This window comes from Phacochoerus africanus, chromosome 7 (genome assembly GCF_016906955.1).
Source record: "Phacochoerus africanus isolate WHEZ1 chromosome 7, ROS_Pafr_v1, whole genome shotgun sequence".
NCBI classification, from domain to species: domain Eukaryota; kingdom Metazoa; phylum Chordata; class Mammalia; order Artiodactyla; family Suidae; genus Phacochoerus; species Phacochoerus africanus.
The window spans coordinates 32,819,662-32,840,051 of record NC_062550.1 but is presented as its reverse complement, the minus strand read 5'-3'; the positions used below and the strand labels follow the sequence as shown (position 1 = coordinate 32,840,051).

The following is a 20,390-nucleotide window of genomic DNA, read 5'->3' as shown; positions in this document are numbered from 1 at the left end:
CCCTAGAAAAGGCAAAAAGACCAAAAAAAAAAAAAAAAGTCCAAAATCACTGTCCTCCTAAAACTCCTTAAGTTCCAATTTACCCTGACATAGAAACATATCCTTTACCAAACAGGTTTACATAAAGTTCTAATTTGTGACTCAAAACCACCCTTTCAAGTCTTTAGTCGCCCTTTACAGATTTTAAAGCTGAGGAATGAAAAAATTAGAAGACTTACCCAAGGTCATGCTCCTAATCTAAACAACAAGAACAGTAAGGGAGTTCCTGCTGTAGCAGGGTGGTTAAGAATCAGATTAAAGGGGAGTTCCCGTTGTGGCTCAGCGGTTAACAAATCCCACTAGCATCCATGAGGACTCAGGTTCAATCCCTGACCTCGCTCAGTGGGTTAAGGATCCGGCGTTGCTGTGAGCTGTGGTGTAGGTCAGCAGCTGTAGCTCCGATTGGACCCCTAGCCTGGGAACTCCATGTGCCATGGGTGCTGCACTACAAAGACAAAAAAAAAAAAAAAAAAAAAAAAAGAATCAGACTGCAGTGGTTTGGGTCACTGCAGAGGCACTGATTCAATCCCTGACCCAGTGCAGAGGGTTCAAGGATCCGGAGATGCTGCAGCTGTGGCATAGGCTGCAGCTGTGGCTCAGATTCTACCCCTGGCCCAGGAACTTCCACATGCCAGGGGTGCAGCCAGTGGGGGGAAAAAAAAAGAAGAACCATAGGAAGTAGAGTCTTGGTTCCCTAACTTTTTACCTAGAAACTGTTCTCACTGCATCACAGAATGTTCTATGTGCACCATTCATGCCATTTCCTATTTCAGACAAGAGACTGAGACACAGAGCTTGAGAGATTTACTTGACTGACCCTTGATCTAGAAGGACGATCTAGAGTGCTTTTTTCCTTGAACTGAGTTGACCTAAATCCAATCCTCCCTGGCGAGAAAATGGCAAATGATGCACATATAAACATAATTCCTTAATCGTTTGGGCCAAAAGGAAAGAGAGATTCTAGCAAGATAAATGTCTTGTGGTAAAAAGACTGCATTTCCCTTTAGAGCAAAGGGCCTGGGGACTCTGATTAGCAGCCAACAGGGAGAGTGTTGATTTTCAAAGCTCATCTGGCTTAGAGTAATTTAGAGGTAGAAGGGGTGAAACGACTCTCTGGGAGGAGATCAAGTATAAAAACATGCATTTCCTCCCACCTCTGAAAATTACAGACCAATACAATAAGTGCTATTTATAAAAGAATTATATTGTAGGCTAACTGGGGGTTCATTTCTGACAATTCAAAAACACAGGAAGCCACCATCTCTCTCCAGAACCACATCTCCTCCCTGACAGGCAGACACACAGACACATCCCCTCTCCCCTCCTTCTCCTCTGCAACGGTCCCCAGATCTGAGCGATGAAACAGGGCCGGGTCGTCTGCAGAGTTTGAAGCAAGAATCACTTACCTCTCCAATTTCATGTTCACGAAGAACAAAACTAAGTGTGTCCGTCCTGGGCCCTGCGACCAAACGCAGGTAGAGCGGATGTTCCCGGTCTGAGAGCTTGCAGGCGTAGACTGGTGAGGAAGCAAGCCACACGTCATCAACAGAGCATGGCATCGCTCCCGACCTCACAGCACCCCTCGCCACCACCCCCACCCCCAGATCCGGGCAACAGTCCACGGGACCCGGGCCCAGGCACAATCCTCCTCATTCTGCCACCAAAAAGCTGCCCACAGTGGCATGCATTCTATACTATTTCCATTCTATCCATTCAATATCAACTATTTATTGATTAAAAAGGAAATGAGTCTCGAGAATGAATTTAAATGAGTACTGCTCCCCAAGTGGGTTTATAATTAACTCTGCTCCTCCTAGGAGATAAACTTTTTACAAAAGGCTCTGTAACCCCATTAAAAATAAAAATATACCATCCCAGGGAGTTGTCTGGTGGTCTAATGGATTTGATGCTTTTACCACTGCAGCTTGGATTCAATCCCTAGCCTAGGAACTGAAATTCCACTTCTAGCTGCTGCACACGCAGCCAAAAAAACAAAACAAACAAAAACCATCCCAAGAACATGAAAGCAGAGCTCTAGAAGCAAGTCTTTCTACAAATTAACTCAAAATGAGCAGCCACAAACAAACGAAGTGGCCTGAATGCAAGTTCTAGTGGCTTTAAGCCCAGCTCTACGTCTCATGCCACACACACACACACACACACAGTGTCACTGGCATTGCTTTTACACGAAGGACAGCTTTGCCACATGGGTACTATATCAGCAGGATGCTATTACTGTCAGATTATGCAACTAAAGTCCAGGTGGGCAGGCAGAGAATGTGGCAAGACAAAAATGCCACCTGAACGGATCTATATTATCTCGGCACTTCTGGATACAACTGCATCACAGGCACTGAGTTCCCCACTGATGTACACTGCTGCTGAGCCTGTGGCTGCTGGACAACAGAAAACTTGGCCTATTTGTGTCTGCAGTCTGCAGAGCCAGCCCACAGAATGTGTTGAAGAAACTTGCTGATACTCAGCAACTACCTGGGTCTCATCCCCAGGCAGCCAAAAGACATTTCGCACGATGCCAAGGTGAGTGTATTTTCTCCTACAGCTGCTCGAGACGCTACCCAGAAAAACTAGGATCAGCTCAAATGCTCAAACATACACCATTTTCAAATTAGCACTCAGTGAATCACTAAATCACTGTCATCCACCCTGGCTATCAATTTCTGCTCAATGATGACCTGATCTGGAATCTCTTATTTGGCTTCATGCAGCCTTTTAATATTCTCTTTATTGTGGGTATGAAGTTCAGACAAGCAGACCTCAGATCCAAATGTAACTCACCCACTGCATGTGCCCCTGGGGGACCAGGGTACTGAGGTCCCCAGGGTAACAGCTAGAGAGGCAGGCTAACGGGAAAGGAGAGCCGGGGGCTGTGTCATTCACGTGGGTCTGAGAGGTGCACTAATACACGTGTGCCTCCTCATCCTCAGGTCTCAGAAATGCAAGTCTACCAAACCCTCCACACTGAATGAGTATGCTACTGAAAACTCAAGAACAGAGGCTTTCTGTTCTGTCTGAAACAGCATTAAAATCAAAACAGTCAAAAAAAGAAAAAAAATGCTGGGAGTTCCGCCACCGCTCAGCAGAAACGAACCCAGCCAGCATTCATGAGGATGCGGGTTCGATCTCTGGCATCACTCAGTGGGTTAAGGATCCAACGCTGCCCTGAGCTGTGGTGTAGGTCTCAGATGCAGCTCAGATCTTATGTTGCTGTGGCTGAGGTGTAGGCCAGGGGCTATAGCTCCAATTTGACTCCCAGCCTGGGAACTTCCATATGTCATGGGTGTGGCCCTTAAATAAAAAAAAAAAAAAAAAAAAGTTCTCCCCCTGTGGATATAACAAAATCCTCCATAAATGCCCATCACATATGGATACTTCTGAGTTTCCCAGACCCACAACTGTCCAACTCCAAAATATGAACGGGAGTTCCCATCGTGGCTCAGAGGTTAACAAATCTGACTAGTATCCATGAGGTTGCAGGTTCGATCCCTGGCCTTGCTCAGTGGGTTAAAAATCCAGCATTGCCGTGAGCTGTGGTATAGGCCACAGATGCGGCTTGGATCCTGCATTGCTGTGGCTGTGGCGCAGGCCGGCAGCTACAGCTCCCATTAGCCCCCTGGGAACCTCCATATGCCATAGGTATGGCCTTAAAAAACAAAAAGCCAAAACAAAACAACAAAAAAAAGCACAGCCAGCCAGGGAGCATTCACTCATGCTGTGATCACCATTTATTCCAGAATCTGTCTCTGGGCCCTGACATAACTGACACAGACACACCCATTAGCCTTCCTTTCACTGATGAGGCTGAAAGATGTAAATAAAAGCCGGGACCATTTTCACTTGAAGCCCAGCTGTGTACCTTGGTCTTCCCTGTGACACCGCTTATAAAGTGCAAACTTGGTAGGGCTCTCGGTCACAAGGAACTTTTTGAGCAGGGCCTCGATCACCTCTCCGACAGTGTTGGTGCTGCTGATGTGAAGCGTGTTCATGTAGCCGTTGCTGCTGGGAGCGAGTTTTCCAGGGTTCGGAGAAGACTGGGAAGGCTTGCAGAGTTCCATCTGCACTTTAATGAAGCCAGTGTAAATCCCATTTGAATTCTGAAGCAGGAAGAGAAACACACACTTGGGCATCTTAGGGAAGGAGCACATCGAAACCACACAAAAAAGGAATGTGAAACACACTTTCTCTTGTTCTCGCCTTTTACAGCTCTGTGGCGGGGCCTCACTAACTGGGAGCCCTCAGGGAAGGACTTTGGGGGGGTAACAGGCTCCAGCAAAGCACTTCCAGAGGCAAGGCCTGCAGGGCAGATGGGGCGACCCAAGTCTGCACTTAGCCTATGCAGCTACACGGGAAAGGTCAGAGCCCACAGGCGAGGTTACGATCCCCTGGCGCCAACGCTGGCCAAACCAGGGGGCTTATTAAAAGCTTGGGGATAGGTCGAGGCTCCGTGCTCAAAGGAAACATGTCCAACAGATGGTCGGCTAGTACACAAAAAAGGAAAGTCACCATTAGGACTTGGAAATACTCAAGTAACAAGGAGCAGGCAATAGGCAAACAAGCTATTTTCATTCCTAGTGGCCATTATATGCACCAGAGATGAACAATTTTGCTTAAGCTTTTTTACATAGCATATAGCCTATGTAGCAGGGGACACACAATGATGCATTGCAGGCACCTCACACACCAATATTTTTAAAACAAATTCAAGCTACAATGTGAATGATGGACAGTATAACACAAGCCTTTGTCTCTTTTTTTTTTTTTTTTTTTGGGCCCAAACCCATAGCATATGGAAGTTCCCACACTAGGGGTCGAATTGGAGCTGCAGCCACCAGTCTACGCCAGAGCCGCAGCAACGTGGGACCCAGGCCTCATCTGCCACCTACACCTCAGCTCTCGGCAACACTGGATCCCCAACCCACTGATCAAGGTCAGGGCTCGAACCCACATCTCATGGATAGTAGTCAGGTTTGTTACTGCTGAACCACAACAGCAACTCCCAAGCATTTGTCTTTACTGATTTAACAGGTTATTGATATCTCCTTCTATATATACATATATATTTATATAATTTTTTTGGCCATACCTGTGGCATGTGGAAGTTCCTGGGCCAGTGATAGAACCCGAGCCATAACGGTGACAGAGAACTCCTATATATATGCTTTTAACACCTTTACTGCAGTATAACTTTTTATATAAAAAACTGCATATATTTAGTATGTGCAGGAGTTTCCTTGTGGCACAGTGGGTTAAGGAACTGGCATTGTCACTGCAGTGGCTTGGGTCATGGCTGTGATGCAGGTTCCATCCCTGGCCCAGGAACTTCCATATGTCAACAGGAGCAGCACCCCCTCCCCTCAAAAAAAAAATAAAAAATAAAAAATAAAAAAAAGATTTTGACTTACTGAGTTTATTAGCTCTTGTCTTAATTGGTAGTAGAATTATTTCTGAGTTGCTAAAAATAGCTATACTGATTTTGTCCTCACCTTTTCTTTTTACTTGTAGTATGCTTAGGAAAAAAAATATTATAGTATTTTATTTAAACAGATCTTCGAGTGTTATACACAGAACATGAGAAACCTCCTTTATGGTCCATTCTTTTTCTTCCTTTCCACAAGATCGATTTTTGTCTTTTTTTAGGGCACACTCTTGGCATATGGAGGTTCCCAGGCTAAGAGTCTAATCGGAGCTGTAGCCACCGGCCAACACCACAGCCACAGCAACGTGCGACCTGCACCAGAGCTCACGGCAACGCCGGATTCCTAACCCACTGAGCGAGGCCAGGGATGTCCTTATGGATGCCAGTCTGGTTTGCTAACCACTGAGCCACGATGGGAACTCCAACACAGGGTCAATTTATAATACTCATTCAGTCGTTCATTCTTGTGGAAAGTATTATACAACACTTCACATTTTTAATCTTTGAAAACCACTGAAACCTGAACCTGTTTTAATCTCCAAGGGGAAGGTGGGGAGGATGTGGAATTTTTCTGCTGTGATGAAAACATGTCTGAAAAGGAAGTATGACCGCTGGAATAAGGAGGAATAATCTTGAGATCATCTTCCCATCTCCCCTTTTTGGCGGAGTCCCACCAGGGAGGGATCCTTTATCACAGGGGTTTATATTTAAAAGCTCCTCTCCAAGGGTCACAGCATTCCGTAGGGCCTGTTCTCACCAGGTCACCCTGTCCTTGATTGAACTCTGTCAGTTCACAGTCGAGAGATGGCCAGGCAGAGGTCCAAGGCCCTGGATGCTGTCACCAAGGGCGGGCAGTGCCTCAAGGAAAGTCAGCCAGCCTTTCGAGGCCAGACCAGGTAGAGGGACAAAAGCATCTGGCTTTGTCACCAAGCCTGTGCTTCTGCCTCCTACACTCTCATTCCCCTCACCCCCAGCTTCAAACAGCAACTGCACAAAGCTGCCGCCGCCAGAGCCTGAAACAACAACGTGACATACTTCATCTTACACCAACAGTCAGCTGAGAGAAATCTGAGCTCATTATATCCCAATCCACGGGCACAAAACCATTTTCCTGATATTCCCAAATTTATTTACACAAGATAAAGCGTTATCTAAGGCCTTATGAGAATCTGAGTTACCGCCCATCTGTTCAACAGGCAAGGCTTACCCTCAATGCTAACAATCCTCAGGGTTCTTAATATCTTTTAAATAAAATTTTAAGATATGTTGACTGATTTTAAGAGAAAGCTACGTCAAAATACACTTTTCATGTTAAAGATGGAGAACTATCCCACTTGCCCGTCCTGTGGACGTGACCATTAAACTTCTGCAAGTGTGATTCAGAGATTTCAAAACAGATGTGTAGTAGCAACAACTTACATTTGTCTTTGATGTGAGTCAATCTAAACAGTATTATTATTATTATTATTATTATTATTATCATCAGAGGTGCTTACCAAGGTCATCTTCAACTTGTCTGTGACTGCTAAATTATACTTATGCACTTTCTCTTTGATTTCCTCTTTGCTGAGGTAACTGTGGGTTTCCTTCTCTTTTTCCACATCCTAGGAGAAAAATAATTCATGCCACACATGAGCAAACACATTTAAAAAAAGGCAGACAAGCCAGGATTCCTTTTACATTCCATATAAGAACCACCATGGAGCACTTTACCTACACACACACACACACACACACACACACACACACACACACACACACACACGTTCCCCTTTCACTTTTAAACGTTCCAGGTTCATCCACCAAGTATGGTTCTCATTCCTTTGGACTACATTCTTTCCAAAAGATAGATCAAAACTACTTTGCCATTGACTAAAAGCAACGCTTCATTAAATATTATCTTGCAAAATTGCCTTCTGCAAAAAACATCCTTCCCTAAGAGCACCTGCCAGATTCCCTACTTCTATTGTCAACAATAAATGGCACATACCAAAGGCTTCTCTTCAACAAATCCTTCTAGCTTTATGATCTTTATTGTTTTACAATCTTTATCAGCAAAAAGTATGGTAGATAATAAGCATCATACTGGCACTCATCACTGACTTGTCAAATTCTACACAACTACCAGGAAGTAATTTAATCTCCCAAACAAATCCTCCTGTCAAGATACAAGGAGCCAGACTTCCGGCACCCTCCCACGCTCCAGCCCCACCCCTCCGGTCTCACCCCACCCTTGCCTCCCCACACTCTGGAGCGGAGGGATTTCATTTAAATCCTCTCGGTACTGTGGAAAAAACTCACTGTTTTTGTCTAGAGAGCTCAACCAGCGCAGGGCACCGCACAATGGCCAATACATCCTCACAGATGACCGCGCTTCAGAGCACAGTGGCCCCATGAAGCCAGGTACACCAGGCGGCGGACTTAGACCGTCTACGTCTCCCGGCAACCTGACCAAGTGGAGCGTGTTTACCCCAGTTTCCACGTGAGATCAAGTTCTAACGCCTTCTAATAATAGAAGTTCTCCTGTAGCACAGCAAGTTAAGGATACAGCACTGTCACTGCAGCGGCTTGGGTCACTGCTATGGGGCGGGTTCGATGCCCGGCCCCAAGAACGTTTGCATGCCAGGGTGCACGCAGCAAACAAACAAAAACCCCTGCGTATAGAAACTTAGCTGCTGGAGTTCCCGTCGTGGCTCAGAGGTTAACGAATCCGACTGGGAACCGTGAGGTTGCGGGTTCGATCCCTGGCCTTACTCAGTGGGTTAAGGATCTGGCGTTGCTGTGAGCTGTGGTGTCAGTTGCAGACGCGGCTCGGATCCCGCGTTGCTGTGGCTCTGGTGTAGGCCGGCAGCTACAGCTCCGATATTCGACCCCTAGCCTGGGAACCTCCATATGCCGTGGGAGTGGCCCAATAAATGGCGAAAAGACAAAAAAGAAAAAAAAAGAAAGAAACTGCTTTGTGGAAGTGCTGGAACTTTTCTGAAAAACCCGATCCCAAAGCCCAGCAACCCTCAACCCCCAATAACTCTAAGTACTTCCTCACAGTATCCTCCTTTATCCTCAGCAATTAGCATCCCCATGTTACAGACGGGAACACGGAGACTTACAGAGGTCAAGTGGCTTGTCTGGGGACAACCCAAACGGTAAGAGAATGAGCTCCATTTTAATCCATGTCTTCTATGTCATTTCCACTAAATCAAACAGGACCCTACCACTCCCAGGTGGCTGTTTGACTTCATAAAGAAAGGCTGCATGGTCAGATTCAAACCTGAGAAGCAGCTCCAGAAAGATGAAGGGTCCTAAGAATCTTCAAGACAGAGAAGAAGAGTAAAATTGGATGATTTACACCCCCAAACAAAACCTTTACCAAGGTGCCTCTTTTCCAGCCAGATCCATCACCCCATCCTCACCTCTGGAGATCATCTAAGCAGCCATTTGTTCTCACCTGTGCACGTGAGCTGGGTTTAGGGATGCACATGGACGGGCCAGGACAGAACTTGTAGGAACACTTTAAGGCTATAATATGGCTCTCAATCCACTCAAGTCTCAAGTTCCTTGATCACAGACACGAGAAGGGTGTGCCAACCACAAGTCATCTCAGTAACCTTTCGACTCCAGCTCTGTCCTAGTGGGTCTGCAAGGTCCATGGTGGGAGATACTGGGAAGCTTTCAGCTCTGTCTAGTGGGTCTGCATGGTCCATGCCGGGAGATATTGGGAAGCTTCCAGCTCTGTCCTAATGGGTCTGCATGCTCAGTGCTGGGAGGGACTGGGAACAGCAGCACAGGATAGTGTGCTCACCACCCAGCTGTGGGAGCAAGTCTCAAAGGCCCTTGGGAGCATTCTCTCTGCCAGTGGGCAACCTCAAAGCAACCTTATTTTGGTGTCAATGGTTAGTGGGGAAAACAAAGGCGTAGATTAAAATAACTTTTCGGAAGCTTCAATGAATATTTCCAACGAAATTTAAAACACATCACATCTCTCTGCTTGCCCTGCCCTTTCCAATCCACAGTTAGCCGCTAGCTGTAGGCTGGAGCTAAAGTAGAAAATGAAATAGTCTTTGTTTCAATATGCTTTTTTTTTTTTTTTTTACTATGAACTGTCCAAAACTCTAGAGCAAATCCTAAAAAGTATATACTAAGAAGGGGAAGAGATAAATTAGGAATTTGGGATTACCGATACACACTATTACATATAAAACAGGTAAACAACAAGGACCTACTGTATAGCACAGGGAACTATATTCAACATCTTGTAATAACCTATGATGGAAAAGAACTTGAAAAAGGATATACACATATATAACTGAATCATTTTGCTGTACGCCTGAAACAAAACATTATACATCAATAATCCTTCAATTTAAAAAAAAACAGGAGTTCCCGTCGTGGCGCAGTGGTTAACGAATCCGACTAGGAACCATGAGGTTGCGGGTTCGGTCCCTGCCCTTGCTCAGTGGGTTAACGATCCGGTGTTGCCGTGAGCTGTGGTGTAGGTTGCAGACGCGGCTCGGATCCCTCATTGCTGTGGCTCTGGTGTAGGCCGGTGGCTACAGCTCCGATTCGACCCCTAGCCTGGGAACCTCCATATGCCGCAAGGGTGGCCCAAAGAAATAGCAAAAAGACAAAAAAAATTAAAAAAAAAAGAAAGAAATAATTATAAAATGGAACAAATATTGTTTTTAAGACACACAAAAGAGTATATAATAAGAGACTTTCAGAGTTCCTGCTGTGGCACAGTGGGTTAAAGATCCAGCTTGCCTCTGCGGTGTTGCAGTTCAATCCCCACCTGGCACAGTGGGTTAAGGATCGGTGTCCCTGCAGAGGCAGCTCACGTTCGATCCTCAGCCCAGGAACTTCCATATGCTGTGGGTGTGACCAAAAAAGCAAAAAAAAAAAAAAAGAGAGAGAGAGAGTTTCCATTTCATGGGTGTGGGATGTGACATTAACAGGGCAAAGGATGCTGGGAAAGTGTCCACTCCAGCCAGACCTGGGCCTAGTCCAAGGTCTATGGCCAACTAATTCCATGCCCTGGGCTACGAACCCAGTAGTAAATATTCAAAGCAAAACAAAACAAAACAAACAAACAAACCCAGAGTCTGCTCCCTCATTTCCTATCCAATAAAGACAGTGGAGTGGAGGTGTCCAAGGTGCTTCCTGACTTTCTGTTGGCAAAGATTAGCTTTCACCGGTGTAACCAATGGGATCCGACGATTCCACTCAAGGAATAGAGGAAACCAATAACTCACCAATACAAACACACAAAGGTGAACTGCACAAATATTGGAGCATACACGTGCCCTGGGGGCTTACCCCTTCAGAAAGAAGAGACAAGCCTAAGAATGAGAAGAAAAAAAGGTGAGGGGAGTGATTAAGAGCCAAGGGCAAGGTGCTCAGGTCATTTTGGTGAGTTCTCAGTCACAGGTTTTGCTGATGCTACTGGACTTAGCATCCACCCTGAGCCCCCCTCATGTCAGCATTCCCAGAAGCTTAAGGAGAGAGTCAGTCTAGGAAGAGGAACTCGCCCTGGGTCAACCACGTGCAGAAAACTGAGACCTGCTTGTGTTACAACTCCACCTTCTCAGAGATGAAAAATCCCAGAAACTGTAGGAAGCAGTAACAGAAGAGAGCTGGACCCAAAGATCTCCAAGACCCCTCCCAAAACTAAAATCTTATTATTAAAAGATCAACCGGGAGCTCCCATTGTGGCGCAGTGGAAACAAACCCGACTAGGAACCATGAGGTTGTGGGTTTGATCCCCAGCCTTGCTCAGTGGGTTAAAGGATCCAGCATTTTGGGGAGCTGTGGTATAGGTCGCAGACGCAGCACGGATCTGGCATTGCTGTGGCTGTGGTGTAGGCCTGTGGCTGTAGCTCCAAGTAGACCCCTAACCTGGGAACCTCCATATGCCACAGGTGCGGCCCTTAAAAAAAAAAAAAAAAAAAAAAAGCCTTCGAATTTAAAAAAAAAAAAAAAAGGATCAGTTGGAAAGAAAATCCCAAAGCAGCAGCTAAAACCTAAAGCGTTTCCCGATATATTTTTTAGTTGAAGTATAAGTGACTTACAACATATAGTGATTCAATATTTTTATACCATTATATTTTTTAATTGAGACATAACTAACATATGACAACTGTATTTCAGGTGTACACCATACTGCTTACATATATGTGCCTGCACACACACATACACAATCACCACAGTAGGTTTAGTTAATATCCATCATCACACAATTTTGTTTTGTTTTTTTTTTCTCTTATGATGAGAACTTTAAGATCTACACTCTTGGAGTTCCTGTCATGGCTCAGAGGTAATGAAACTGATTGACATCCATGAAGAAGTGGGTTTGATCCCTGGCCTCTCCTCCCTCAGTGGGTTAAGGGTCTGGCATTGCCATGAGCTGTGGTGTAGGTCACAGACGCGGCTCTGATCTGGTGGTGTTGCTATGGCCGTGGTGTAGGCCGGTGGCTGCAGCTCTGATTTAACCCAGAGCCTGGGAACTTCCAAACAACAAACAACAGCAACAACAAAACTACATTCTTGGGAGCCCCCTGGAGGTCTGGTGGTTAGGATTCGGCACTTTCACTGCTGCAGCCCACCTTCAATTCCTGGTCCAGCAATTCAGACCCTACTTTAAGTAGCTGCCACCTCAGACCTACTATTATGTGACCTTGTATTTTTAAGTCAACTGAGGTAGCAATTATACACCAAGGCCGTAGACAAGGCCTATTCCCTCAGCAAGTACCTGCCGAGCAGAAGCTGAAGGCCGGGCTTAGCCCCAGCGTGGGGCCGCCAGTTACCACCTCCGCCCTCCCGGTGTTTCCTGCCCAGCACAGGAGGAGTTTGAGTGAGGAAGGCCAAAGGAAAAAGCCTGCAAGATGATAACTAATCAAGGTTCCTCACTTGGAAGGAGTCTGGCAGCAGAAGAAAAGGCACAGGAGTCACAAGTTCAGGCCTCAGGGTGGAGAACACCTGTTTCTTTCCGAATCAGAAGTGGAGAAAGTCTCCTGATGTGGAAAATGTCCAAGTTACTTATCCCTTTAAAGGAGACCCCCCCTCTCCTCTCACACAGGAAAGAACTCTCCTGCCTCTCCTCCCAACACAGTGACTTCTGGGATAGGGCCGTCTCAGCAGGAGCAGGCACAGTGAGTACCAAGGTGACAGCCAGAAAGAGAGGGCTAAACGCACCCCCGTGTGGTGGGCGTGGAACAGATACAGGTAAACAAACATTCACAGTTAACTGCACAGCAAGGAGAGGGAACGGCTTGAGAGCAGGAAGCTGTGAACGCAAGGGTTATTGTCCCTGGTAGCTGGGGAGCGTAGGAGGCCACGCCTGAGAGGGTCTGTTTAGGGAGTTTTGGGTCACCTTCTTTAGAAGCCACTTTGCTCTGCTGTTCCCCCAGCCCTCGGGTTTCTCAGAGGGAGAGTTCTTCCAGGCAAAATTATAAGCTTGGACGCCACCCTGGTGTTTACATCTCACACGCCTGAGGGCTGCTCTCAGGTTTTGCCTCAGTTCCTGGGTGGGGTCACACTGCTGTTTTTACACCCAGTGACTTTCTCAGGAGACGCGCCCTCCCTCTCAGACACACAGGAATCCCTGGCAGCATGGCCCAGACTATGTGAAAGGAGCATCCAGGGGACGGTCCAGGCGTGTACAGACCCCTACAGACCTGGGTGGAGGGCCTGGACACTGTTTGTACTCCGTGCTAGCTTTTCTGTAATTCTGCGTGTTATTCAAATTAGTTTTTTCTTCCAGTTTTACTGACATGTAGTTGACAGACAGCACTCTATAAAGCACAGTATTAAAAAAATAAAAAAAAATAATAATTAAAAAAAAAAGAGTTCCTGTTGCAGCGCAGTGGAAACAAATCCAACCAGGAACCATGAGGTTGCAGGTTCGATCCCTGGCCTTGCTCAGCAGGTTAAGGATCAGGTGTTGCCATGAGCTGTGGTGTAGGTCACAGATGTGGTTCGGATCTGGCGTTGCTGTGGCTGTGGCCCATATGCCATGGGTGTGGCCCAAAAAAGACAAAAAGATCAAAAAAAAATTTTATAAATACAAAAAAAGAACCCAGCAAGCTAGGCTTAGAAAAGGCCATCTATAAAGAAGGGGTAAGTATAAATAATATAAATTTGACTTGTCCAACTTTGCTAACTATGTTAAACTGCGTATTTTTAAATTCTGAATTAAAACGTAAAATATCTAAAAATAAAAAATGCCATGTTAAAAATATAAGAGTCAACAAATAGAAAGCATCTGAGAATAACATGGAGGGGTGACTATGGCTCCTGCTGTTTGAGCCTAGTGGGGGCATGTGGTCTGCAGCTTAGGCGTACCTAGGTCTAAATCACAGCTCTACCCCATTCTAGCTGTGTGACCAAAGGCAAAGTTATCTAATCGGAGTCTCGGTTTTCTTCTCTTTAAAATGTGCAAAGCCATATATACTTCATAGAATGTGATGAAAATATAATACAACCCATTACTCAACAACTATTGTTCTCCTACTGTTACCCGCCTCTGTCCCAGGCACTTAAAGCCAGGAGATCACTGTAGTCCCTGCCTTCCTGCCTTTTCTTGGCTGGTAGCCTAGTCAAGTTTGTCTTACTCCCTGCCCCACTCCTGCACATGTGTGGTGGTGTTCTGTTTTGTCTGCATCACAGACCTCTTTAAGAGATAAAACTACAGATCCTTTTTTTAAATGCAAAGAGCACAGATTTCCTGATGGAGTTGAAGACAATATATGCCCCTGTCCAGGTGACAGGAACACAACAGTCACTCAGTCAAGAGTGTCACCACCTCCCCACTGGTGGTCCTACTGCTCTGACAAGAAGCAGTGCCGACTCCTGGCCAGTTTGGGAGGTGCCTTCTCAAAGTGAGGCTCAACTCCAAACTCATGAATTCCTCCTTTTTATCTGCTTTCCAGTTGTAGAAACAGGCAGTCACCGACCGATAACCCATACAGACTGGGTATTCAGTGCAATACAGATGAACAAGTGCCAGCCTTGCATTGTGTATGGAATAAATCATCAAGCACCCTTTATCCTAAGACCGCACTTTCCTGGAGTGGTTGGCCCTGCTGCAAATGGAATTCAGGGATAGCTTGAGCGGAATGGAGTCTAGGTAATGACTCCTTACCTCCTCCTTCCAGGCTCTGTTCCAACAGAGACATCAAAGTATCGTGGGCCTAAACAAAAGAGAAAAATCATCTCTGGGGAAAGATCTTTTTCCTACAACCAGGGAGGGACCTACAAGCCAATCAAAGCAGGTTTGCACAGAAGCACCATATGAAGTGGTGATTTTCACGAGTTGGTGAGCAAGCCGTTTGGGAGGCTCAAAAGAAACTTTCGAGAAGTCAGGTTAGATGCTCCTGAACTGGATTTTAAAGTGTGATTAGCAGGAAAACACTGTCCTAAGAGGTCTTTTAGGTGTGCAAAGTGGAAGCCCTGTGATGAATACAGGAAGGGCTGTCACACACAAAGTCCCAAGAGGGTCTTTTTTAGGCTGGCAACATGTCTTGCCCAACTCTGATGAATATGTTCGCAAAGAACTCTGGGAGACAGCTTCGTGTTTACAGTGAGTGTCAGCCAGACATCATTCCTCATGTGCAGTACCACAACCAGGCAGAGGTGCTGAGGGTCCCAGAAAGCTTTCCCAAAGCAGGACTAGCATGGCTGATATACACTAGCACCACCCAACAATGTTATCAACAAGGATGGAAATTTTCTGTATCTGCAATGTCCAAAAAAAGAGTAGCCATCAGCCACACATGGCACTGGAGCATTTAAAATAAGGGACTGGGTTTTAAACTTTATTTAATCTCAAATAATTGAAGTGTGTAGAACCACATGCGGCTTAGGGGACTCTCCTAGACGGTGTGAAGCTGGACTGCGATGTGCACGGGGTCAATGAACAAAAAGAAAGCAAAGGAAAATACATTAAAGTAAAAAGATAGCTGTTCTGGAGCAAGGACAGAACTAGAACACGTTTCTGGGGTGTTGGGTGCTGCTGTTCTTGACCTTAGAAGCACAGTATATGCTGGGGTTTCCTTGTAGTGCAGTGGCTTAAGGATCCAGGGTTGTCAATGCAGCGGCTCCGATTGAGGCTGTGACATGGGTTTGCTTCCTGCCCTGGGAACTTCCTCATGCCACTGGTGCGGCCGCATTCTCATGGCACCAGGGTAGACTGTCGGCCAGGTGCCATATCTAGAGACTCAAGCTTATCTTGGTGTCTGGCCATGGCACACTGATTCATTCTGGCCACTCTAGGTTATTTCCCCTGCCACATGGAAGGATTTTTTTTTTTTTTTTTTTTAAACAGCAGGATATAGAGCTAGGGCTCTATTTCCATTTATATGAGGATTCAGGGATCCATTTGCCCAAATTTACCTTGTAGACAACTCTTCTATACAGTCATCTAGGGCTTTTGCTACTAGTGTTTCCAATGGCAAAGAAAAAGGAAGGGAGGGATGTAGCAGCCCCCGCACCCTCCTTAGTTTAAGAGATGCATCAGTGTTATCTCAGGGAAGAAAAAGTACATGGACAAACGGAGGGCAGCTAAGAGGGCAAGGGCAATGCACACAGCACTGCCAACTAGCAGGGCGCCCTGTGGACAGAAAGGGTCATCCCCCTTCTCCTCTGCTTCCCCCCCCCCCTCACTAATTCCTGATACATTTTAGAATGCTAAAGGCTCTGAGAAGTCCTGCAGGTAAGAAACCCTCATAGGCACAAAACAAATAAACAAGAGAACAGACCTTTTATGATGTTTTAAGTGTGACATTCCTTAATTATGAGCAAATGGGTACACGATACAGGAACAGATACTGATACAGGAACAGATACTCCTTTTATCAATTATTCACTTAGCAAGTAGATTCCGCATTCAATAGAGAATATTCACACACCCAAACCACATCTGTTGAACTCTCAATTTTAAACAACCCCTCTGTCCCCAGGGCTACTTGTTAAATAACAAAAAGAATGACAGAAGTCCAGCTGGGTATTTTAGAGGACTTCTTAAAAAAAAATGGACTGCAAAAACAGAACCAGGCAGCAGCCTTATAAGGATGCAATACTTACACGCACTAGGGAGAGAGACAGACAGATCAAAGCATGCCATCTACTGCCTTTAAATTCTTCCAGCCTTACCCCTACCACTGCACCACCCCTTGGCTTGCTTATCTCATCTCCCCACCATGCCCCTCACCTGGAGGCCCTCCTATTGGAGGCCACCCCACCCAGGAAGCCATCCTAACCACAACAGCCCTCACTCACCTCTATCTCCGGCACCCCTGTGCTACCCCAGCAATTCAGATTTCGCATCACGACACCTTCTGCCGTTTGTTGCTTCCTGTGTTTACTCTTGCCTCCCAACGACCCACATGTTCTTAAATCTTTCACTCCTGGAGGTGGAACGAGCTGGATGCTGGGCATCAAGAAAGGGGCTTCGCTCCTTTTCAACTGGTTCTGTCTGGGGCCAGGGAACACAGCTCCAAGACTGCATTTAAAACTCATACTCTTTTGTCCATCTTACCAGCGTGCATCAAGATTTTTTCACTTGCTTCTCAAAACTGAATGCATCTGCACGGACACACAAAAGGCCTTTATGATACCAGATACAAAGTTTGATACGCTTCTGTCATCTATCTGCACCATCAAAGAAGAGAGTCCTTCAAAGCCTGCCCTCGAATACCTTCCGCACACCCGGGGCAGGGAGAGAAGATCCGGGCCCGGCATGTTAATAAGATTAATTGCTGTCGTGATACCCATTAAAAGCGTTTCATCTGGGCCTTCCATGACCTCACTTCTTAAACCCCCTGGTTACCAGTCTTCCATACCCTATATGGTTGTACTTTTAAAACCGGGTAGCATGCCAATCGTCAAACAGCCATTCGTTTGTTTGGAGCCAGAAAACAAACTTGGAGGTGGACCAGTCTCCCCAGCACGCCCCAGCTGGAGGTCCCAACCTCAAGGGTACCAGATTACACTCGGACTTAGAAATCCCAGTTTGTCATGTTTTCAAAGGGAGTCAATTAAGATGCTATTCGTTTCTGAAAGGTGATACATTTCACCACTGGCTTTGCTTTCTCTAAATTCTAGGCAACAAAGAAAGAAAAGATTAGGAGAGACTTCAGAGCCAAGCACATCTACATCCTGCTAATCAGCTTTGATAATAAGAGAAAGAATGTGGCCTCAGGTGAGTGGGCACCCCTGCCTGGACCCAGCCCTCTCAGGTCTTGGTCAGAATGGATTCTAGGGTTTCCAAAGGAAGGTGTGGCCTCAAGGTTCAGGGTCCCTGATTACTAGGAGAGCGCTGGATGATGGTCCCTTTCAGCAGTAAGTTTCCTGAGATTCTGTACCATCTACAACACGCCCCTGATCAAGTACTTACAGAGCCCACTGGGCAGCAGGAAAATTAACTGGAAAAATAAATATAGGAGATGGCTGAGAAGCCAGGAGGAAAGTGAGACTGACACGACAATGGTGAGGGGTGGACACAACGCCTGCCCTAAATTCTAGATTAAAACAGTCACCGCTCGAAGCTCCTGCTGTGGTGCAGCGGGATCGGCAGCATCTTGGGAGCGCTGGGATGAGGGTTCAATCCCCAGGCCGGCACTGTGGGTTAAAGATCCAGTGGTGCCGCAGCAGAGGCTTAGGTTGTGAATGCAGCTTATATCTGATCCCTGGCCCAGAAGCTCCATATGCCAACGGGTGACCAAAAAATGAAAAAAGAAAGAAAGGAAGAAAGAAAGAAGAGAAGAAAAAAAAAAAAAAGAAACAGTCACTGCTCAAGGCTCTCTGGGTCAGCCAGCAGCCATCCTTTCCATGGGTGGCTAATTGCCACAGTCCCCTAATTCAGGTTAGCAGGGGATATTAGAGGCTCTTACAAAGGTCAGAGTTAAGAGGTCAAGTCTGGTGACCACCATATCCTTGATGAAACCTTTGAACCCTGGCAAGAAGGGAAGGTTCCGGAGAAAGGAAACCAGCGGGCTCATTTGGCGGGGAGCCAGACGGGAAGCAGGAAGAAACACTGTGGCAACCAGGGAGGAGGCAGGTGGAGCCCATCTGGGGAACTCAGCAGGAATCTGAAAACGAAGGGCAGAGGCTTGCAAACAAACAGAGGCGTCACCTTGCCAGCTGAAACCTAATGTGAACAGAGGACAGAGTCTCAAGCAAAAAAGAAATGTCTGTAGACCAGCACTCCAAGGAAAACTATCAGAAGCAAGTTTATCCACAAGGTACCTGCTGTCTTCTTCCCTGCCAATTACAGTACAAAGTCTAAGTTGTCAACATGGAATAAAAGGAGATTTAAGAGCAACTTAGGAGTTCCCGTCGTGGCGCAATGGCTAACGAATCTGACTAGGAACCATGAGGTTGCAGGTTCAATCTCTGGCCTTGCTCAGTGGGTTAAGGATCTGGTGTTGCTGTGAGCTGTGGTGTAGGTTGCAGACGCGGCTTGGATCCCGCGTTGCTGTGGCTCTGGCGTAGGCCGGTGGCTACAGCTCCGATTCGACCCCTAGCCTGGGAACCTCCATATGCCATATGGGAGCGGCCCTAAAAAAGGCAAAAAGACAAAAAAAAAAAAGAGCAACTTAGATTCTCTTGTTTCCAGGTGACAGAATTTAAAAATGGAGATGACAACAACATGTTCAGGTTGACAGTCCAGGGAGACAGTCACATTCAGATCCTTCAAGGCCTGGATCTGTACATCTTCCATCCCTACTCAGTGCAGCCTTATCAACGCACTCGTCCATATCACGCTTGTTAGAGCTCACTCTCATACCAACTAAGGTGCAGAGGTGGCATCACAGCAGGAAGAAGAGAATCAGAAGTCCTTCCAAGCCACATGTCCAGACCACAATTATTATTATTATTATTATTTTTTTTTTTGCAGCCACACTTCCAGCATTATGGAAGTTTCCAGGCTAGCGGTTGAATCAGAGCTATAGCAGCTAGCCTATGCCACAGCCATAGCCACACCAGATCCCAGCCACGTCTGTGACCTGTGCCACAGCTTGCGGCCATGCCAGATCCTTAACCCACTGAGAGAGGGCAAGGATCGAACCCCCTTCCACATGGACACTATGTTGAGTTCTTCACCTGCCGAGCCACAGTGGGAACTCCATGAATGTTTTCTTTTAATAGACAAACTTGAAAGTGTGAAAGGACGCATGAGGGGTTAAGGCATTTCATTTCACTCTTGCTCCCATTAATTCAATCCACTACAGCATCTGAATTCTCTTCCCTGTGGCACTTCCCTGCACTCAAGACGGCTATTCTGATTAAGCCGGCTCGCAGCCCTTAAGGCATGAGCATACAAGGATTCCTCCTTCTGCATCCATGTATTCTTCATGGGCAGTACATGAGGAAGAAACTGCCCTCCCACCATAGGAGGACAAGGATCTGTGCAAAAATTGGGCATATAAGGAACAATTTACAGATTCAGCTCCACCGCAGCAGCCTCAGGTACTGTTTTTACCTGAGGAATCACCTTCCTCCTTCCTAGCAAGGAGGTGAAAATACTCTGGAGTCACTAAAAGAGAAGTTAGAGGAATTCATACAAAAATCAGTGGATTAAAGTGCCTTCACAAGCCTCCCATAAGGAATTTCTAAATATGCTCTTTTCTGGGAGTTCCCATCATGGCACAGCGAAAATGAATCCAACTAGGAACCATGAGGTTGTGGGTTCGATCCCTGGCCTCGTTCAGTGGGTTAAGGATCCGGGCATTGCCGTGAGCTGTGATGTAGGTCACAGACTCGGCTCGGATCCTGCGTTGCTGTGGCTGTGGTGTAGGCTGGCAGCTACAGCTCCAATTCGACCCCTAGCCTGGGAACCTCCAGATACCGCAGGAGCAGCCCTAGAAAGACCCCCCCCCCCCCAAAAAAAAAAACCACAAAACTCTTTTCTTTGGAAACCCCTCCT

At 46.4% G+C, this 20,390-nt stretch overlaps 1 protein-coding gene across 2 annotated transcripts in view; it reads right to left on the bottom strand.

The window, feature by feature from the left end:
• Window positions 1–20,390, bottom strand: part of RASSF3 (Ras association domain family member 3) — an 87,194-nt gene that overhangs the window by 4,818 nt on the left and 61,986 nt on the right. The window contains exons 1-4 of one of the 2 annotated variants that reach the window (XM_047787123.1): window positions 16,742–17,145; window positions 6,970–7,077; window positions 3,914–4,151; window positions 1,446–1,555 (exon numbers count right to left, since the gene is read on the bottom strand). In XM_047787123.1, coding sequence (XP_047643079.1) covers window positions 1,446–1,555; window positions 3,914–4,151; window positions 6,970–7,077; window positions 16,742–16,981 — 696 coding nt within the window. In that variant the 5' untranslated portion in view covers window positions 16,982–17,145. Of the gene's footprint in view, window positions 1–1,445; window positions 1,556–3,913; window positions 4,152–6,969; window positions 7,078–16,741; window positions 17,146–20,390 lie in introns of those variants that run through there. The other variant, XM_047787125.1, reaches the window with a different exon arrangement.